Source organism: Leptonychotes weddellii, chromosome 1, assembly GCF_054177405.1.
Source record: "Leptonychotes weddellii isolate Sample4059 chromosome 1, ASM5417740v2, whole genome shotgun sequence".
NCBI lineage: Eukaryota > Metazoa > Chordata > Mammalia > Carnivora > Phocidae > Leptonychotes > Leptonychotes weddellii.
In genome coordinates this window covers 128,338,213-128,357,414 of record NC_138369.1, presented here as the reverse complement: position 1 = coordinate 128,357,414, position 19,202 = coordinate 128,338,213, and the positions used below count along the sequence as shown (strand labels likewise).

Sequence of the window (19,202 nt, the reverse complement as noted above, 5' to 3'; positions counted from 1 at the left end):
CAGTCGCTTAACCAACTGAGCCACCCAGGCGCCCCATCCTTATATGTTCTGAATACAGTTTTTCTCAGCTACTTCTGTTGCAGAGATCTCCTGATTTGCAGCTTATCTTTTTATTTTATGGTGTAGAATTTAGTCCTATTTATCAGTCTTTTCCTTTAGAGTCATAAAGATACTCTTCTACATAAAGATACCCTCCTATATAATTTTCTAAAAGTTAGAATTTTGCCTTTCACATTAAATCTTTAATTCATCTACAGATTTTTTTGGTGTAGGGTAGGGATCTTCACCTGCAATCTCCAGAAGGAATAGCTTGAGGCAGAAGGCTTATGTATCTTTTGATTATTAGGAAGCTCATTCCCAGGGAGAAGTATGGGAAAGGGGGAGGGGAGCACTCCTATAGTGGTGGCCTGTATGGAGTATTGCCTCCCAGGAAGTTACAGAAGGTCAGTCTCAGGATCATCCAACAGGGGATAAGAAAAAGGATCTATCTAACAAGATGGGATCTTTTCTCATCACGTCGGTCATAGGTTCACCCCACAGTTAACTCCCCTGCACCACCAGGTCGCACTTGCGTGGGTGACGGTGTGCAGCTCAGGAATGAAGTGAGGCATTGTGCTGTTGCGCCTGCGTTTACAAGTTGGCCACATCCAATATAGAGCTGGTAGGTGGAGGAGCAGCTTGAATAAGAGATAGGGGAGGCTGAAAGGATTGGAAATGATGAGTAAGTGGTGTGGTATCTAGTACAGGATCCAATTTCTTAGATAAAAAATAATCCTATCAGGGTCTCTCTACATTATCCTATCTCAGGAGTGTTTTTGCTCCTCCTGGGCCTTTGCTCTTACACATAGATTTTAGAATTAGCTGTCCAATTTTTCATAAAACCCTTTTGGGATTTTGACTAAGATTACTTTGAATCTAGATTAATTTGAAGGAATTTGGCATTTATACAATTTTGAGCCTTTTTTATTTACAATTTTTTTTTAAAGATTTTATTTATTTATTTGACATGGGGACGGGGGGAGAGCAAGCACAAGCAGGGGAAGTGGCAGGCAGAGGGAGAAGCAGGCTCCCCACTGAGCAATGTGGGGCTCGATCCCAGGACTCTGGGATCATGACCCGAGCCGAAAGCAGCGGCTTAAGTGACTGAGCCACCCAGGTGCCCAATTTTTAGTCTTAAGTTCCTGAACATTAGTATCTCTCCATTTATTAGTTCTCCTTAATATCTTTTCCTCCTCTATAAAGATTCTAGTTCCATAGTTCCCAAACTGTGCCAGTGTACCCTGGGATACCCGCCTCAGCTCAGAGGCACCATGGGATTTTACATTTTGGAGGGAATCAGTGATCGCCATCTATTGAACACTGTGTGGACTAACAGCTCTAGGGAGTTCCACAGTTTAAACATTAAGTTGTGATACCTTTCATAATGTCTGTCTTTATGAAGCAGTTGCTGTGATTAAAAGTACAGAAATCAAAGTGGAACAGAAAGTGAGGGTGGGCAGTGCCTGAGTTCTTATATTATTCAGTGCCCATCGGGTGCATGTTTCCAGTTTGTAAGTGATTAAGAAAAAAGAAAAAAAAAAAAAAACCTTCAGTTTATGTGTATTGCTCTTTAATATTTATTTATTTATTCATTCATTCATTTATTTTTAAAAGGTTTTATTTATTTGACAGAGAGACAGGAGAGAGGGAACACAGCAGGGGGAGTGGGAGAGGGAGAAGCAGGCTTCCCGCCGAGCAGGGAGCCTGAGGCAGGGCTCTATCCCAGGACCCTGGGATCATGACCTGAGTCAAAGGCAGACACTTAATGACTGAGCCACCCAGGCACCCCTGTATTGCTTTTTTGAATAACTACTAAGTTTTGGGGACATAAATACTAATAGTTGTTTGGACCTAACTACTAAATAAATGAAACCGTTAGGAATTTCTTTTAGCATTATGAATAATTACTGAGAATAGCAAGGGTACCATGAATTGAGAAGGTTTGGGAACTTCTGTTCTAGGAACTTCATATTTTTTTAATTATGTTATAAAAGGTATCTTTTCCCGTTCCAATTTCATTTTGTTTAGTATACAGAAATGCAACTGAGTTTTGTATATTCCTCTTTATCTTGCAAAATTTGCTAAATTTGTGTTTATCTTAATAATTTATTGTAGTTGAGCTACCACCTCACACCTGTCAGAATGGCTAAAATTAACAACACAAGAAACAACAGGTGTTGGTGAGGTTGTGGAGAAAGGGGAACCCTCTTGCGCTATTGGTGGGAATGCAAACTGGTGCAGCCACTCTGGAAAACAGTATGGAGTTTCCTCAAAAAGTTAAAAGTAGAACTACCCTATGATCTAACAATTGCACTACTAGGTATTTACCCAAAGGATACAAAAATACAGATTCGAAGAGCACATGCACCCTGATGTTTGTAGTGGCGTTATCGACAATAGCCAAACAATGGAAAGAGCCCAAATGTCCGTTGATGAATCAGTAAAGAAGATGTGGTTTATAGACACACACACACACGCACGCACAGACACACAATGGAGTATTAGCCATCAAAAAATGAAATCTTGCCATTTGTAATAATGTGGATGGAGCTAGAGTGTATTATGCAAAGCATACTAAGTCAGAAAAAGACAAATACTATATGATTTCACTCATGTGGAATTTAAGAAACAAAACAGATGAACATATGGGAGGGGGGAGAAGGGGGAGGAAACAAACCATAAGAGACTTAACGATTGAGAACAAACTGAGAGGTTGATGGAGGGAGGTTGGGTGGGGGATGGGCTAGATGGGTGATGAATATTAAGGAGGGAACTCAGTGCCCAAGTATATTTTTAGTGGCCAATGAGTTATGCGATTGGGTCTCTATGATACCTTATTTATTTCAAGTAGTATTACTTATTCTGCTTTTGCTGGTGATTATATATAACTTCCAAAGTTCCAAAATCAAATATACAAAGCAAGATATATTCAGAGAAGTCTAACTTTTAATTCAGTCCCCTCCATTTTGTTCCCTTCCTTCCCCAAAGTAACCGTTGAAAAAATTATGGTTTACCCTTCTATTAAAAAAATAATAAGCTTGGGGAGCACCTGAGTGGCTCAGTCATTAAGCGTCTGCCTTCAGCTCAGGTCATGATCCCAGGGTCCTGGGATCGAGCCCCTCATCGGGCTCCCTGCTCAGCAGGGAGCCTGCTTCTCCCTCTCCCACTCCCCCTGCTTGTGTTCCCCCTCTTGCTGTCTGTCAAATAAATAAATAAAATCTTTATAAAAAAATAAAAAAAATAAATAAGCTTGGGACGCCTGGATGGCTCAGTTGGATAAGCCCGCATCAGGCTCCTTGCTCAGTGGGGAGCCTGCTTCTCCCTCTGCCTGCCACTCGCCCTGCTTGTGTGCCCTCTCCCTCTCGCTCTCTCTGACAAATAAATAAAATAAAATCTTTAAAAAATAATAATATTAAGCTTGTATATGTGTGCATGTCTGTGTGTTGACATGCCTTTCCTTTCTACTTAGATAAATGGTAGCATATCATACATTTTTCTCCCATCTTGCATGTTCATTAATAGTATCACTCCATGGGATAGATTGATTAGCTAGATTGATTTCCTCATTCATTTTAATTCATAGTACTTGAATGGGGGGTACATCATAGCTAATTCAACCAGTCTCCTATTTATTGCCATTTGAGATGCTTCCAGTCTTTTGCTGTTATAGGTAATACAGCCTATTATTTATGTATGTTCATTTATATATGTCTCTGTATTTTTGCCATTGTGTCTTTGGGATAGATTCCTAGAAATGGGTTATCTAGAACTGTACTCCTAAACACTGTGTTATACTGCTTTCCTATGAAATAAAAATTAGAGATTATTTAAACCAATCCTCTTTTCAGGGGAAAAGAGTCAATATAATGCCCTAACTCAACTCCTTGAATCAATTTTGAGGGGGAAATTAGTGTAACAGAAAGAATAAATAAAAGGAAAACCTGTAATAAAATATATATTTGTATTTGTGAGTACTTGATCACAACTTACTATAAAAATCAGAATGAAATGCCTGTATCTATTTGTAGGCTTGGCCTTAATGCAGTCTCATACAGATATACTGCTACTGATAACTCCCACCAGCACGAGCATGTTACTTTAAGTGATATGATATTCCAAATGGTAAATAACAGTAACTTCTCAGTAAAAGTGAACTGAGCAAGACGAATTCCAAGCTTCTCTTGGTTTCATAGTGGTTGCATAGCTGGAAAATTCAGTGTGTGTTAAAACTGTGTAAAAAAAAAGTCTTTCATATGCAAAATAGAACTCTGTTCTAGGTTCAGATAATTACATAAATACATATATATATATTTTTTTTAACTATAAATCAGTGTATGGTGAGACATTCAAGAGTTGTGAGGAAGTGGGGTGCCTGGGTGGCACAGTTGGTTAGGCAACTAATTCTTGATCTTGGCTCAGGTTTTGATCTCATGGTTGTGAGTTCAAGCCCCACGTTGGGCTCCACACTGGGTGTGGAGCCAACTTAAACAAATTAAAAAAAAAATTACAAAAAAGAGTTGTGAGGGTGCGCCTGGGTGGCTCAGTCAGTTAAGCATCTGCCTTCGGCTCAGGTTATGACCCCAGGGTCCTGGGATTGAGCCCCATGTGGGGCTCCCTGCTCCCTCCTTCTCCCTCTCTCCCTGCCCCTCCCCCTGTTTCTTCTCTCTCTCTCTCTAATTAATAAAATCTTTAAAATAAAAAAAAAGAGCTGTGAGGACTTGCTGGCACATTGCAGAATGCTGGTATCTGTGACATCTGCTCACTAAATACCAGTAGAAACCCCCCCTTTTTTTTTAAGATTTATTTATCTATTTTAGAGAGAGCAGGGGGAGGGGCAGAGGCAGAGGGAGAGAGAGAATCCCAAGCAGACTCCCTGCTGAGCATGGAGCCCAACAGGCGGCTCAATCCCACCACCCTGAGATCATGACCTGAGCCGAAATGAAGAGCTGGACACCTAATAGACTGAGCCACCCAGACACCCTAAAACTCCTTTCATTCCTATGGGTGTTTATTTGTACTTTCTCTGTTTCTTGATTAAATTTTTTGGAGGTATTGTACTAGTTTTATCTGAGATCTAACTTCTAGCTTTATTGATCTCCACTGTATGTATAATATTAATCTTCTATTTAGCAATTTCAGCTTATATCTGAATTATTTTCTTCCCAGTTCTTTGGGTTTCCTTTTTTGTTTTTGTTTTACTTCTTAGGCTAGTTGCTTAATTTTAGTTCTTTTTTAGTTCATTAATTTTTAGTTCTTTTTTAAAGTAAAACTTCAGAACTATAAGTGTCTTTAAGTGCTTTAATCACATCCTACAAGTTTGTGTACATGTAGTAAAATACATCCATTGTCAAAACTTTTTTATCTTCCCAAACAGAAACTCTCTCCCCATTAAACAGTAAGACCCAGGTCACTCTTTCTGTCTCTATGAATAATTTGACCAGTCTAGGTGCCTCATGGAAGTGAAATTATACAGTATTTGTCCTTTTGTGTTTGGCTCATTCTACTTAATGTTTTCAAAGTTCATCTTTATTAGAGCACATATCAAATTTCACTTCTTTTTAAAGATAAACATGCTCTACAGTAGGTATATACCACATTTTGTTTATCTAATCCTCTAAGTTTTGACACATAGCTTTTTCATTCTCATTCAATTCTAGTAAGTATTTTCTAATTTCCTTTATGCTTTTCTTTCTTAACCTGTTTTTTAGAGGTGTTTTAAAATTTCCAATCTTAAGGAGTATTTTTCTAGTTAAATTTTTTTGTTATTGATTTCCAACTTGACTGACTTCGGTTAAGTGTATAGAGTAATTCTAGTCTTTTGAAAATTTTCTTTGTCTGAAAATATTTTTATTTTGTCCTCATTCTTGAAAGAGAGTTTTGTTGAATTTGCAGTATCTTGGCACCTGTCCTCATTCTTGAAAGAGAGTTTTGTTGAATCTGCTGTATGTTGGCACCTTCTCTGAGAACACTGAGAATGTTCCAGTGTCTTCTGGCTGTCATTGTTGGTATTAAGAAGTAAACTTGAAGTCCAATTGCCCTTTTTCCTCCCTTGGCTGATTTTAAGAACTCTTTGCTCTTTGACCCTAATTTCACTGTCATGTGTCTTTTACTTCAATTACTTTTTTATCCTGCTTTTGATTTATTAGGTTTCTTCATCTTATGGATTTGTGTCCTTCATCAGTTCTAGAAATTTCTCAGCTACTAATTTATCTGGTAAACCAGTCCCTCATTCATTCTGTCCTCCCCTTCTGAAACTCCAGGTAATTCTATCTTAGGTCATCCAACCTATTCATCTTACTTTTCTTTCATATTTTCTATCTCTTTGTCTCTGTGCTGCTTTCTAAAGTGACTTTCTAAAGATACATACATCTCCCAGTTCACTAATTCTTTCTTCCCCTTCGTCTATACTCCTTTTTACTTAAAATGTCAAATTCCCGTTTTCAGGTATTATGTTTTTTCTTACTGAAAGTATTGTATGTTGGCTTTTCAAATTTGCTTTTTTTTTCAAGCTTCTTGACATGTTCTATGTCAGATCATTCCACATCTATTTTACCAGTCTGTTTTGGATAGTTCTCAATCCCAGTGCCTTGTTTTGTTTTCTGAATTTTCACTATGAGATGTTCCTTTTCCTCAGAATTTTATCTTTGGGTATTATTTGAGACCAGTGTTAAAGTTCTTATCATTTTATTTTGCCATTCGCCAGCATGACCATATTCAGTTATACCTATTTGGGAATTTGGGGGACCTCAGAGGTGGGATGAATTCAGACCAAAAAAACGTGCATTTTCTTGTTAGGATTTCTCAGAGATCTTCACCCTCATCCCCCACCCCACACTATCACTGGACTCAAAATATTTAAGATTTTCTTGTTCCCTTTGGCCCAGAGGGATTTATTCCTGATTTAGTCTTATACAGATTATACTTTTTAGGTCTTAGTCTTATGTGGAAGGGACTTCTATTAGATTTTTCAATTTAGCAGACTCGGTTTTATCACCTGCCCCGTGACAGCCATCAAAGTGGAATTTGAAGATCTCCGGGGGTTAGTCAAAAATCCCTCAAGAATAACTGGATTAGTAAATTGCTTACTCTCTTGTTCTTGATTTCACTCTGCCTTGGGCTCTATGGAAACATCCTTTTCATCTTAACTAGTCTATCCTTGCATTTTTATAACTTTGATATGTTATCCACTCCTTTATTTATTTGAGTTTGAGCAAAGTTTCTTTTCCACGTTTCCTTCTTTATTCTTTTCCAGTGCCCCAGTTGTGTTTTCTACATCTCCTTCCCTCTTTCCCTTTTCCTTTCTGGCTTTGCTACTAAATCGGCCTAGTGTTAATGGCCATTGCCACCAAATAAAAACATTCCTTACCTTCTAATTTGTGGACTTGCCTTCCATAGTGTCTGTTGTCCATTTGAGGTGATTTGGGATATTTTTAATTGATAATTTCACTCTCAAAGGCATTTGAAGCTTTTTTGGAGTGGGAGGGGAAGAGAGGCCAGTGGTTTGGGAGCTCTTGTAGCTTATTGAGAGATTGCTAAAAGTCTTATCAAATACTGTTGTATTTTTACATTCATAAGGTACTGAAAAATTAAGGTTCATTATTTATATAAAATGTAAGTGAAACTATAAAGCAAACTGTGCTTTTTAAAATTGTCGTGTTTTTTAGTAATACATGATGTATACTTGAAGTACCATAGTTGATCCAAGTTAGATCATAAAAAAATTAGTAATTTTTACTAGTTTGACTGGTTCCAGACACCACTCCTTTTTTCATTTCTGTTGTATATTTAGCTTCCCCTAGTCTCCTTCAGTAGACAATTGAGGAATTGTCTATCTTCAAGTCGTGTCACAATTAAACAATGGGCCTGTTAGAGGAGTACAGTGTGTTTTGGGCTTGCTTTTTGTTTTGCCTACTTGTTTTTCACTGAAAAGTAGCAAAAAGTGTTTGAACAGATTTGGAGAGAGGCACTACTTATCATTTTTTTAATAAAACATTTTTGGGTAATGATGGAGCAAAACATTGGTAAATCAGAATTTTATCATGAATTGTTTTTATATTCTTTATTCCTCTGACTAGAAATAGAGGATGTAAAGAACCTTATCACATCATCATCTAGCACTTCTTAGGCATTTGACACCATCAGTAGAAGCAATACACAAAAAAATAACACTGTCTTATGGAAAAGGATCAAAGACTAAGGCCGTGAATCAGCTGTTAGAGGAAAAGTATAAATCTTTCCAAAGATATTTTTGTTAATATTGGGTAGTTTATATGTTGTCTAGTGAAATGCTGTTCGATAGAGAACTAATAAATTTAGGAAGAATAATATTTCATCTGGCAACAGAGTAAAGTACCATAAATCAGTAAATATTATTTTTAATACATGCAAGGATCTGTGCTAAACATTAAAGGAGATAGTACAATGTATAATAATAGTAGTCGTAGATAGTACAATATGTAATAGTAATAGTGGTGGTGGTGGTATATATAATCCCTGCCTTTCAATTGCGTCAAGTCTTAAGCAGGAAATTCACCTAAAATAATAAACGATGAACAGTTGTAATTCATTGCCAGAGTGGTCCTATATTTTTTCTTTTTTTTAAGATTTGATTTTTAAGTAATCTCTATACCCAGTGTGGGGCTTGAATTTACAACCCTGAGATCAAGAGTCACATGCTCTACTGACTGAGCCAGGCAGGTGCTCCCCCGCCCCGCCCCCCGCAAGTGGTCCAGTCTTTTAACATAACTAAGAAAAGACAGAATGAGATTAAGAGTTATTAGTAGACCTTGAATTCTGGTCTTAGTTTTGTTAATAATTAGATTTGTGTGACTTTAGGCAAACTGCTTATTCTTTGGGGCGTCAGGTCCTTCTCATATAAAATAGGAAAGATGGGCCAGATAAATTCTAATCCAACTTTACTACTCTCTGAATTTATTTTCCTGTGTAACTTGTATTCAGAGGATGTGAAGGGATTTTTTTTTTGGTGGTGGGGGGGAGGGGTCATTCTTGTTCAGAGGAAGTAAAGGATCATTTTGCAAAGCGATAGACAGAAATGACCTTATATAGGAAATAATTATTGCTGAGCATTGAAAGATTCGGTTAGATAGGGAAAAGGATGAAGAAAACATAAAAATGGAGAAATATATACACAACACAAAGATGATTTAGGCCAGAAAATTCTTTGGTGTATTTGGGCAACATAAGGCATATGGTATATGTGGTGTATTTATATGATATCAGATTGATTCAGTAGTAAATGTCCCAAATATCAGAGTTTAGTCCTCAGTCTGTTGGTTATGGGTAGCTCTAAGCAAAACTTGAATGCATAGAAACTCTTTAGGAAGCTAGTTAGAGCTTTTATCCTCTTCCTCTGAACAGCAGCTTGAAGACATAGGTACTACTTAGAGAAATCCTGAGATGAAGTGATGAAGTCATCCTCAGCTAAGCTGGTGTCAGAGTATCAAGGATCATGTGTATAATTACTAAGATCTAATCATTTATGTTGCTATCATATTTATCATCTTGAGTAATTTCATTAAGGACATCTGTGACCTATATGTTTAATGTTAAATTTCGGCTTTATTTAGACATATGTTGCCTACAGGGTAGGTACATCATGTTAATTGGGATTTCCTTGAGACAGCTAATTCAGCCTTATCTATAATGTACAATCACCAAGAAGAATTTTCTGAAACAAATAATATATTCCCCTTTAGTTCTACTGGACTGAATTTGTGTAGCAAATTAAAAAGCTGCTGTGCAGTATACTAAAATAGAGCAGTAAAGAAATTTTTTTGGATAACCAAAGTGTAAGGAAAGGCTGTGTTCTGAAAGTTGCCCTGTAATGTTCTTTGCTTAGAATTTTATGGAGGTTTTTTTTTCATACAAATGGCAATTAGTCTCTCTGGCTAACCCAGGAAAACCTACTGATCTTTCTGATTTTTGTTATGAAAAATAATATAGTAAATACCATTGCATGTGTATAGATTTTCAACCATGTTTAACCATGTTAAAGGTTTGATTAGGTTTATATGCCCTAGCTTGGAAATCTAGCCATTTATTACCGTTTCCTTTGTTTAAAATGTGGGGAGTATAGGATGAATAAATAGGGGTCTTCTGCCACCCCAATAGCACATTAAAATTGGGGGCATGAGGGTAAAGTATAGAGCTGGGATATACTTTAAAGCAGCAGTTCTCTAAGTGTGGTCTATGGTACTGTTGGGGTCTATGAGGTCAAAACCTATTTTTGTAAAAGATAATTCTTTGCTTTTCATACTGTTGAAATTTGCATAGCTGGTACAAAAGTAGTAGTAGGTAAAATTGCCTGTTCTTTAACAGAAATCAAGTAGCAGCCGTGCACTTACAGGGTTTTTTTTTTTGTTTGGGGGCAGCCAGAGGGAGAGGTAGAGAGAGACTCGTAAGCAGTCTTCATGCCTAGTGTGGAGCCCCATGTGGGGCTCAGGCTCATAACCCTGGGATCATGACCTGAGCTGAAATCAGGAGTCTGATGCTTAATGACTGGGCCAAACAACTAGGCACCCCCACTTGCAGGTTTTGTTTTTTGGTTTTGTTTTTTAAAATATTTTATTTATTTACTTGAGAGAGAGAGAGAGAGAGCATGAACTGGGGGAGGGGCAGAGGGAGAGCCAGACTCCCCGCTGAGCAAGGAGCCTGACCCGGGGCTTAATCCCTGGACCCTGAGATCATGACCTAAGCTGAAGGCAGCCACTTAACCCACTGAGCCATCCAGGCGCCCTCCCCTCTGCTTTACTTGTAGTTTTTTTTTTTTTAAAAAAGCTGGTTTTACTTAAGAATGTACTTGATGAGCCCTGGTGGCTCAGATGGTTAAGCATCTGCCTGCGGCTAAGGTCATGATCGAGCCCTTCTCTTATTTATATTAACATATAGTGAGTATTTTTTGATGAAATAAATATTTAACTTGCTTTGAGTTCTCATATAGAATATATAGACATAAACAATATAGATATATAAACAAAAAGTATTTGGGAGCCTCAATAATTTTTAGGAGTGTAAAGGGGTCTTGAGGCCAAAATGTTTTGAGAACTGCTACCTTTTGAAGAAACTAAGTGGCTTTTAATATGCATGTGGCATGCATGACCCAACTTAGTTGTGTTGGTCTTTCCCCTAGTAGCTTGTGAACTCTTGGAGAAGAACTAGATCCTCCTTTATTTTCTCTAAGTTATAGCATAGAGTTTTATAAATATTAATGATCATGATAGTCCTAGCAGTATTCAATCTTTATTAGCTCTATTTAATCTTTATGAAGTAAATATTAGTTCCTTTTTAAAAATTGAGATATAATTTACATAGCTGAAACTTACTGTTTTAAAGTGTACAATTCAGGGGCACCTGGGTGGCTCAGATGGTTAAGCGTCTGCTTTTGGCTCAGGTCATGATCCCAGGGTCCTGGGATCGAGCCCCCGCATCGGGCTCCCTGCTCGGTGGGGAGCCTGCTTCTCCCTCTCCTCTGCCATTCTCTCCACTTACGCTCTCTGGCTCTGTCTCTCTGTCAAATAAAAAAAATTAAAACTTTTTAGGGGCGCCTGGGTGGCTCAGTCGTTAAGCGTCTGCCTTCGGCTCAGGTCATGATCCCAGGGTCCTGGGATCAAGCCCCGCATCGGGCTCCCTGCTCCGCGGGAAGCCTGCTTCTCCCTCTCCCACTCCCCCTGCTTGTGTTCCCTCTCTCACTGTCTCTCTGTCAAATAAATAAATAAAATCTTTAAAAAAAAAAAAAAACTTTTTAAAAAAATTAAAAAATAAAATAAAGTGTACAATTCAGTGGTCTTAAGATATTAAAAAGTTTATACAACCATTACCAATGTCTAATTCCAGAACATTTTCATTCCCCAAGAAAAAACTCCGTACCCATTAGTTGTCACATCCCATTCCCTTCCCCTCTCAGTAACCACTAATCTACCTGCTGTCCTTATGGATTTGCGTGTTCGGGACATTTCATATAAATGGAATCATACAGTGTGTGGTTTTTTTGTGTCTTTCTTTTTCCACTTACGTTTTCAAGGTCCATCCATGTTGTAGTACTTTACTCCTTTTTGTGGCCAAATATTCCATTATATGGATACGCCACATTTTGTGTATCCATCTGTTGGTTATCTTTTGGCTATTATGAATAATGCTATGAACATTCACAGGCAATTTATTTGTGGATGTTCTCAATTCTCTTAGGTATATTCTGGGAGTGGAATTGCTAGGTCATATTGTAGATAATTCTCTAACTTTTTGAGGAACTTATTACATAATTCCTTTTTATTTTCTTTTAATTTTTTAAAAAAGATTTTATTTATCCATCTGACAGAGGGAAACACAGCGAGAGAGGGAACACAAGCAGGGGTAGTGGGAGAGGGAGAAGCAGGCTTCCCAAGGAGCAGGGAGCCTAATGAGGGGCTGGATCCCAGGACCCTGGGATCACGACCCCAGTCGGTGCCTGCTTGCTTGCTTCCTTCCTTCCTAGTTTCAGGGGTAGAGTTTAGTGATTCATCAGTTGCATATAACATCCCTATAGTTAGGAGTCTCTTATGGTTTGTATACCTCTCAGATTTCGTCTTATTTTAGTACATAATTTCGTTTTAAATAGGCTTTATCATGGAATAATTTTAGATTTAGAGAAGTTGCAGAGATCATAGATTTCCTGTATACCTATCACCTATCTTCTCCTAATGTTAACATAAACCCTAAAATGTCTGTGAAAGCAAAGAAGCCAACATTGGTACATTACTGTTAGCTAAATTCTAGATTTTATTTGGATTTCACCAGTTTTTCCACTATGTCCTTTTTTTGTTCCAGAGTATAATATTGTCATGTCTTCTTAGACTCCTCTGCTCTGTGACGGTTTCTCAGTCTTTGTTTTTCATGTCCTTGATAGTTTTTTTTTTTTTTTAAGGTTTTATTTATTTATTTGACAGAGCGAGCACAAGCAGGGGGAGCAGCAGAGGGAGAGGGAGAAACAGGCTTGCTGAGCAGGGAGCCCGATGTGGGGCTCGATCCCAGAGCCCTGGGATCATGACCTGGGCCGAAGGCAGACGCTTAACCAACTGAGCCACCCAGGCACCCCCATCCTTGATAGCTTTAAGGTGCATTGGTCAGGAATTTTTGTAGAATGTCCTTCAGTTTGGGTTTGTCTGATGTTTTTCCCATAATTAGACTGCAGTTTTGGATTTTGGGGAAGAATACTGCAGAGGTGAAGTATGTTTCTCATCACATTAGATCAGGTGGTGAGTGATGTCAGTATAACTTATTACTGGAGATGTTAACCTTGATCACTTGGTTAATGCAGTGTTTGCCAGATTTTTCCGCCATGAAGTTATTTTTCCCTTTCCATACTCTACTCTTTGGAAATGAGTCACTAGGTCCAGCCTACACTCAACTGAAGTGGGGAGGGAAGTTAAATTCCGACTCCTAGAAGACGATTTGTCTACATTTATTATTTGGAATTGTTTTGTAAGGATGATTTGGCACCCCACCATTTTATTTATTCTTTTGGGGGGCGGGCAGAGGGAGAGGGAGAGAAAGAATCTTAAGCAGTCTCCACGCCCAGTGCGGAGCCCAACACAGGGCTTGATCTCACGACCCTGAGATCATGATCTGAGCCAAAATCAAGAGTTAGATGCTTAACTGAGCCACCCAGGCACCCCTTATGTATTCATTTACTTGTATTGATATGAATTGTGTATATTTATTTTACACTTTGGGTTAAATACAATGCTACTTTATTAATTTGTTGCTCCAGTCATTCCAGCATTGGCTTTTGAAAACTCTTTCCTGGGGTACCTGCGTGCGTCATTCAGTTAAGTGTCTGCCTTTGGCTCAGGTCATGATCCCAGGGTCCTTCATTGGGCCCCTGCTCAGCGGGGAGCCTGCTTCTCCCTCTCCCTCTGCTGCTCCTCTTGCTTGTGCTCCCTCTCTTTCTCTCTCTGTCAAATAAAATCTTAAAAAAAAAAAAAAAAGGAAAAAGAAAACTCTTCCTGTGTGTGTTCCTATCCTTTTTAAGTACTTCCTACTTTCTGACAATATAAGATACTCTAGGCTCATCTTGTATTTTCTCTGTCCCAGGCCTAGAACCAGCTATTTCTTCAAGGAGCCCTGAGGTGTGCAGTTAAGTAATTCGCCCAAGGTCACACATTGAAGTAAATGGTGGAACCAGGATTCCAACCAAGGGAATCTGATTCCACAACCCATGCTCTTAATCACAACATTGGACAGCATGTCGCTGAAGGGTGTACTGGCAGTTTCTAGTCATGTTCCATCTGTGAGCCGACCTTAAGGATAGAATTTGTAATCAGTTTACATTAAGTAATTATTGTGCCCTGCTTTAAAGGTTTGTTTATTTTATTTTGAGAGTGTGAGCACGAGTAGGAGGGGCAGTAGGAGAGGGAGAAAGAGGGAATCCCAAGGAGACTCCGTGCTGAGCATGGAGCCAGACATGCAGCTGGACCTCACGGACCCACGACCTGAGCCGGAACAAAGTCAGACACTCAACTGACTTCGCCACCCAGGCGCCCCTATTGTGCCCTGTTTTATTTTATTTTAATCACAGCTATGATGATTATAATCAAGCTAAAAATTACTTGTTAGTCACAGATAACCACTGCTAATATTTTGGTGCATTTCTTTCTTTGAATGCATACAAATGTAGTTTGAAATTTTGTTATATTACCCTTTTTTTTTTTTTAGATTTATTTATTTATTTGGGAGAGAAAGAGAGCATGCACATGAACATGTGAGCATGAATGGGAGGGGCAGAGGGAGAATCTGAAGCAGACTCCGTGCTGAGTACAGAGCCAGATGCAGGGCTTGATCTCACGACCCTGCGATTACCACCTGAGCAAAAACCAAGAGTCAGCTGCTTAACTGACTATGTCATCCAGACATCCCATATTACCCTGATTTTTTAAAATTTAATATGCATAAATATGGAGCATTCACAGTGTAACCAAAATCTGAACATGCTGTCTGTTGTAACTGGTGATTAAGATGAAAGTGAGCAATCTGTTTTGCCTTGATGTTATGGTCACATAAGAAATAAACATCTGTCTCAATTTATCATGCTCTCAAGTAATCTTCCAAATATTGTTAACTAAGCCTTATCTTTCTTCCATTTATAGCAGTATATAAGTCCTCTGGTGATGCACACCTGACAGCCCACACTTAAGAACAATCAGTTGCGGGCGCCTGGGTGGCTCAGTTGGTTAAGCGACTGCCTTCGGCTCAGGTCATGATCCTGGAGTCCCGGGATCGAGTCCCACATCAGGCTCCCTGCTCAGCGGGGAGTCTGCTTCTCCCTTTGACTCTCCCCCCCTCATGCTCTCTCTCTCTCATTCTCTCTCTCTCTCTCAAATAAATAAATAAAATCTTTAAAAAAAGAAAAAAAAAAAGAACAATCAGTTGCATCTCACGCCTAAGCAAAACAAACCCCCCATGATGTGACCACCTGGTTTGGAAGAATCATCTGACTATGTCATCTGCATCACATTCTTATATTCCACCCCGTTTCTTCTTTTGACTACCAATAGTAACTTCACTTCAAGCAGTCTTTCTCACGATAAGAGATTTTTTTTTTTACTCTCTTCTCCCAGTTCTTCTCTAGCTAGCTCTCCCCAGAAAAGTTTATTTTCCCCCTTCACCTTCTCTCCTTCCTCTTTTGTAGGCTGGAAAATAACTGTCATTATGGCAGATAAAATACACAGTGGTTCTAGTGACACATACTCTTATCAAGGGAAACAAAAGCTATAAGATTTGAAGTGGAATTAGGTACAATAATCTCTTCATTCCTTAATTCTCCTCAAATGATACCTACTTTTCTTCAGGTACTAACATTCAAACTAAATAAAAGAATAAAATAAAATTTATTTTTAATTTATTCTAAATACAGTTGGCATTCTTTTCATTGTACATATACAAAGTTTTGTTCACTTACGTGCATTGAATAACTATAATCAAATCAGGATCTAATTAGCAATCAAAATCTTGTTTACTGGGGAAATGTGTTGTTTCCTAATCTCATCTGGGTTCTCCCTCTCCCTGCTACTCTGCCTGCTTGTGCTCTCTCTCTCTCTCTTTCAAATAAATAAGTAATCTTTAAAAAAAAACAACTTACCTGGAAGTTAAGCATCCCCTTCCCTTTACCGCTGACTTTAAATGTGTATAATCAACTGTTTTTAAAGGCCATATATATATATATGTGTGTATATATATATATATATATAAATAAGATTTATATAATAATAATATATATATATAAACAGTGTTGAAGTTTCCACTGAATTAGTCATGTGGATTAAGAGGGGTTACTTGACTGCCTGCACAGGGCATCACGGGATGACAGAATCTTGGGATTTGGCCATACTCTGGTGTTCGGCCAAACTCTGGATTTACTTTTGTCAGCGTTCCCAGATGGGTCAAGTTCTGTGGGACTGTCTGCAAAGCGTGCACGGGACTAACACATGTAGTTAGAATGTCAGATTTTCAGAGAAACCAAATATTGCATCAGTGGCACATTCTCATCCTTTAGGAAAGTTTATATGAAGGCTAAGTTGTAATCACAAGGCTAGTGAGCATGGAGTCAGATTCTTCATGGGGAGTGGCATTGGTTGATGTATTTAATAGCAAGCCTTGTATCTCTGCTCTAGAAATTGGACCTATCAGAGACCTATCTTTTGATTGATCGGTCAGAACATAATCTTCCTCTGCAGAATTCTCTGTTGTTGTTTTTTTTAAAGACTCCATGTTGTCTGTCTTTTCCTTGGAATATATACTCTTAGAATCGATTATCTTTTGATATGTTAGTATCATCATGCTTTCCCAAAACTTACCATAGTCCTCTTGATTTGGCTTTTCAAACATTCCCTCAGCTAACCATTTACCAACTTTGTTAGGGGAGATTACCTATATTAATAACCAATTTCATCTCTTACTCATTGAGTTTTACAAATTTTGCAAATTTCACTCTAAATGGATAACCTTTTCTAATTCAGAGTTGGAAAGAGGATAATTATTACTGTTTGTGCTTGTCTGTACTATTTTTTACCTTCTGATTAACTGTATGATTTTGCCTATCTATTTCAGGCCGTATCATAATTCCAAATCATGTCTGATAACGGAGAACTGGAAGACAAGCCTCCAGCGCCTCCCGTGCGAATGAGCAGTACCATATTTAGCACTGGAGGCAAAGACCCTTTGTCAGCCAATCACAGTTTGAAACCGTTGCCCTCTGTTCCAGAGGAAAAAAAGCCCAGGAATAAAATCATCTCTATATTCTCAGGCACAGAGAAAGGTAAATAGCTACTGTCATTTAAAGAGTCTCAGTTATTTTATGTTACTGATTTTGATGTCTTTTTAATTGAACTATATAGTCAGTTGAGATTTTTATAGTGAGAACAATAAACAGATCCAAGAAAACTGTTAATGGTGGTATATAGGCACTATTAGAAAGGCTAATTAACCTGTGATAGGAAAGAATAAAACTAAATTTGTTGCTTATCTACTTGTTATATCCAATGAATTTCTATAATCCTCTCCTTCATTTTCTAAGAGAAATGGGCCATAGTTTATGGCTTCCCAACATTAATGAGATTTGGATATTTGAGAAAGATCTAATTAAGAGTTTCTGATTTTTCAGTAGTAGTAATACTTAGCACTTTTTTTTAAGATTTTATTTATTTATTTGACAGAGACACAGGGAGAGAGGGAAAACAAGCAGGGGGAGTGGGAGAGGGAGAAGCAGGTTTCTTTTCATCATGTATTCTGTTATGCCCTCAGAAGCATCTGAGGCAGCACTCAGTGATCAATACATTATGTGTCTCCTGCAAACATTAGCTAGTCCAGGGTTTCTCAGCCTCAGTAAGATTGACCTTTGGGGGCCAAATAACACTTTGGTGAAGGGATCTGTCTTGTGCATTAAATGGTCATCTCGTCTAAGTTGAAGTCACTGAATTTGTTTTGGTGCCAAACCTAAGGAAAAAATTTGCGTTTTTCAGAGCTTTTTGGACTTTAGAATTAGATAGGGGTTATGGACTAGTAGTGGATTTCAGAGTAAGAATTAGGGATTAGGGGCACCTGGTGGCTCAGTCGTTAAGCATCTGCCTTCAGGATCAGGTCAGGATCCCAGGGTTCTGGGATCGAGCCCCACATCGGGCTCCCTGCTCGGCAGGAGGCCTGCTTCTCCCTCTCCCACTCTCCCTGCTTGTGTTCCCTCTCTCTGTGTCCCTCTCTGTCAAATAAATAAATGAAATCTTTAAAAAATAATAATGATAATTAGGGATTAGTTTATTTAATTACATTAAGCATGACAATATGGCTCTGATAGCCAGTAATAGATCTAAGTGAAGATAAAGATATATTTCTACTTTTATAGCTAGGTTAACATTGAGAAGTAAACGCAAGTGGAAGAATAGTGCTTTATATATAATAATAAGTACACATTTAACTTGAGAGTTAAGAATACATAATCAGTGGAAATTTGAATGAGGTCTTATATTTAATATTAATAAAGAATCAAATCTTAGAGAATTTAGATTTGCAGACAGGATATCATTATGGGACAGTTGAAAATCTGTTCCTTTTATTGCATATCTCTTATTTCTAATTTTGCTTTTAAATTTTCAGTGTGGTTGTAACTGAAAACCCTCATGGAAGTATGTTTTTTAAGTATGTATGGGAAGAGGGCGGACAAGTGTGTGTGGGAGAGCACTGAATGTTCATCTTCCGTAGTAGTCAGTCAGTATTTTTAGAGTAGGAAAACCTAATAATGTCAGTGTAAACACAGTATTTATAATTATGGAGGTTAGAAAACAAATTTATGCAGGTTAGTACCAGAAGAAATTGCTGACAGGGTTGAAATGACTTGCCTATAGAGAGCAGAATGCAAAGTGAGGTAGGGGAAGGGTGCCTGGCTGGCTCAGTCTGTGGAGCATGTGACTCTTGATCTTGGGGTCGTGAGTTTTAGTCCCATGTTGGATGCAGAGATTACTTAAAACAATAAAATCTTTAAAAAGGGGGGGGTAGGGGAATGCTCAAGATGGGATAAAATGTACTTAAGGACAGCCTTGGAAAGGCAGAAAGCACACAAAATGAAATGGGTAATGGTAGGGTTTGTGAGCAGATTGAACATGCATTTACATACATTCAAA

The 19,202-nt window shown here is 38.2% G+C and overlaps 1 protein-coding gene across 1 annotated transcript in view; it reads left to right on the top strand.

Annotated features, from left to right (window-relative positions):
• PAK2 (p21 (RAC1) activated kinase 2) overlaps window positions 1-19,202 on the top strand; it is an 81,453-nt gene that overhangs the window by 23,852 nt on the left and 38,399 nt on the right. Inside the window, exon 2 of the mRNA XM_006742868.3 lies at window positions 17,140-17,347. Coding sequence (XP_006742931.1) covers window positions 17,161-17,347 — 187 coding nt within the window. The 5' untranslated portion in view covers window positions 17,140-17,160. The remainder of the gene's footprint in view (window positions 1-17,139; window positions 17,348-19,202) is intronic.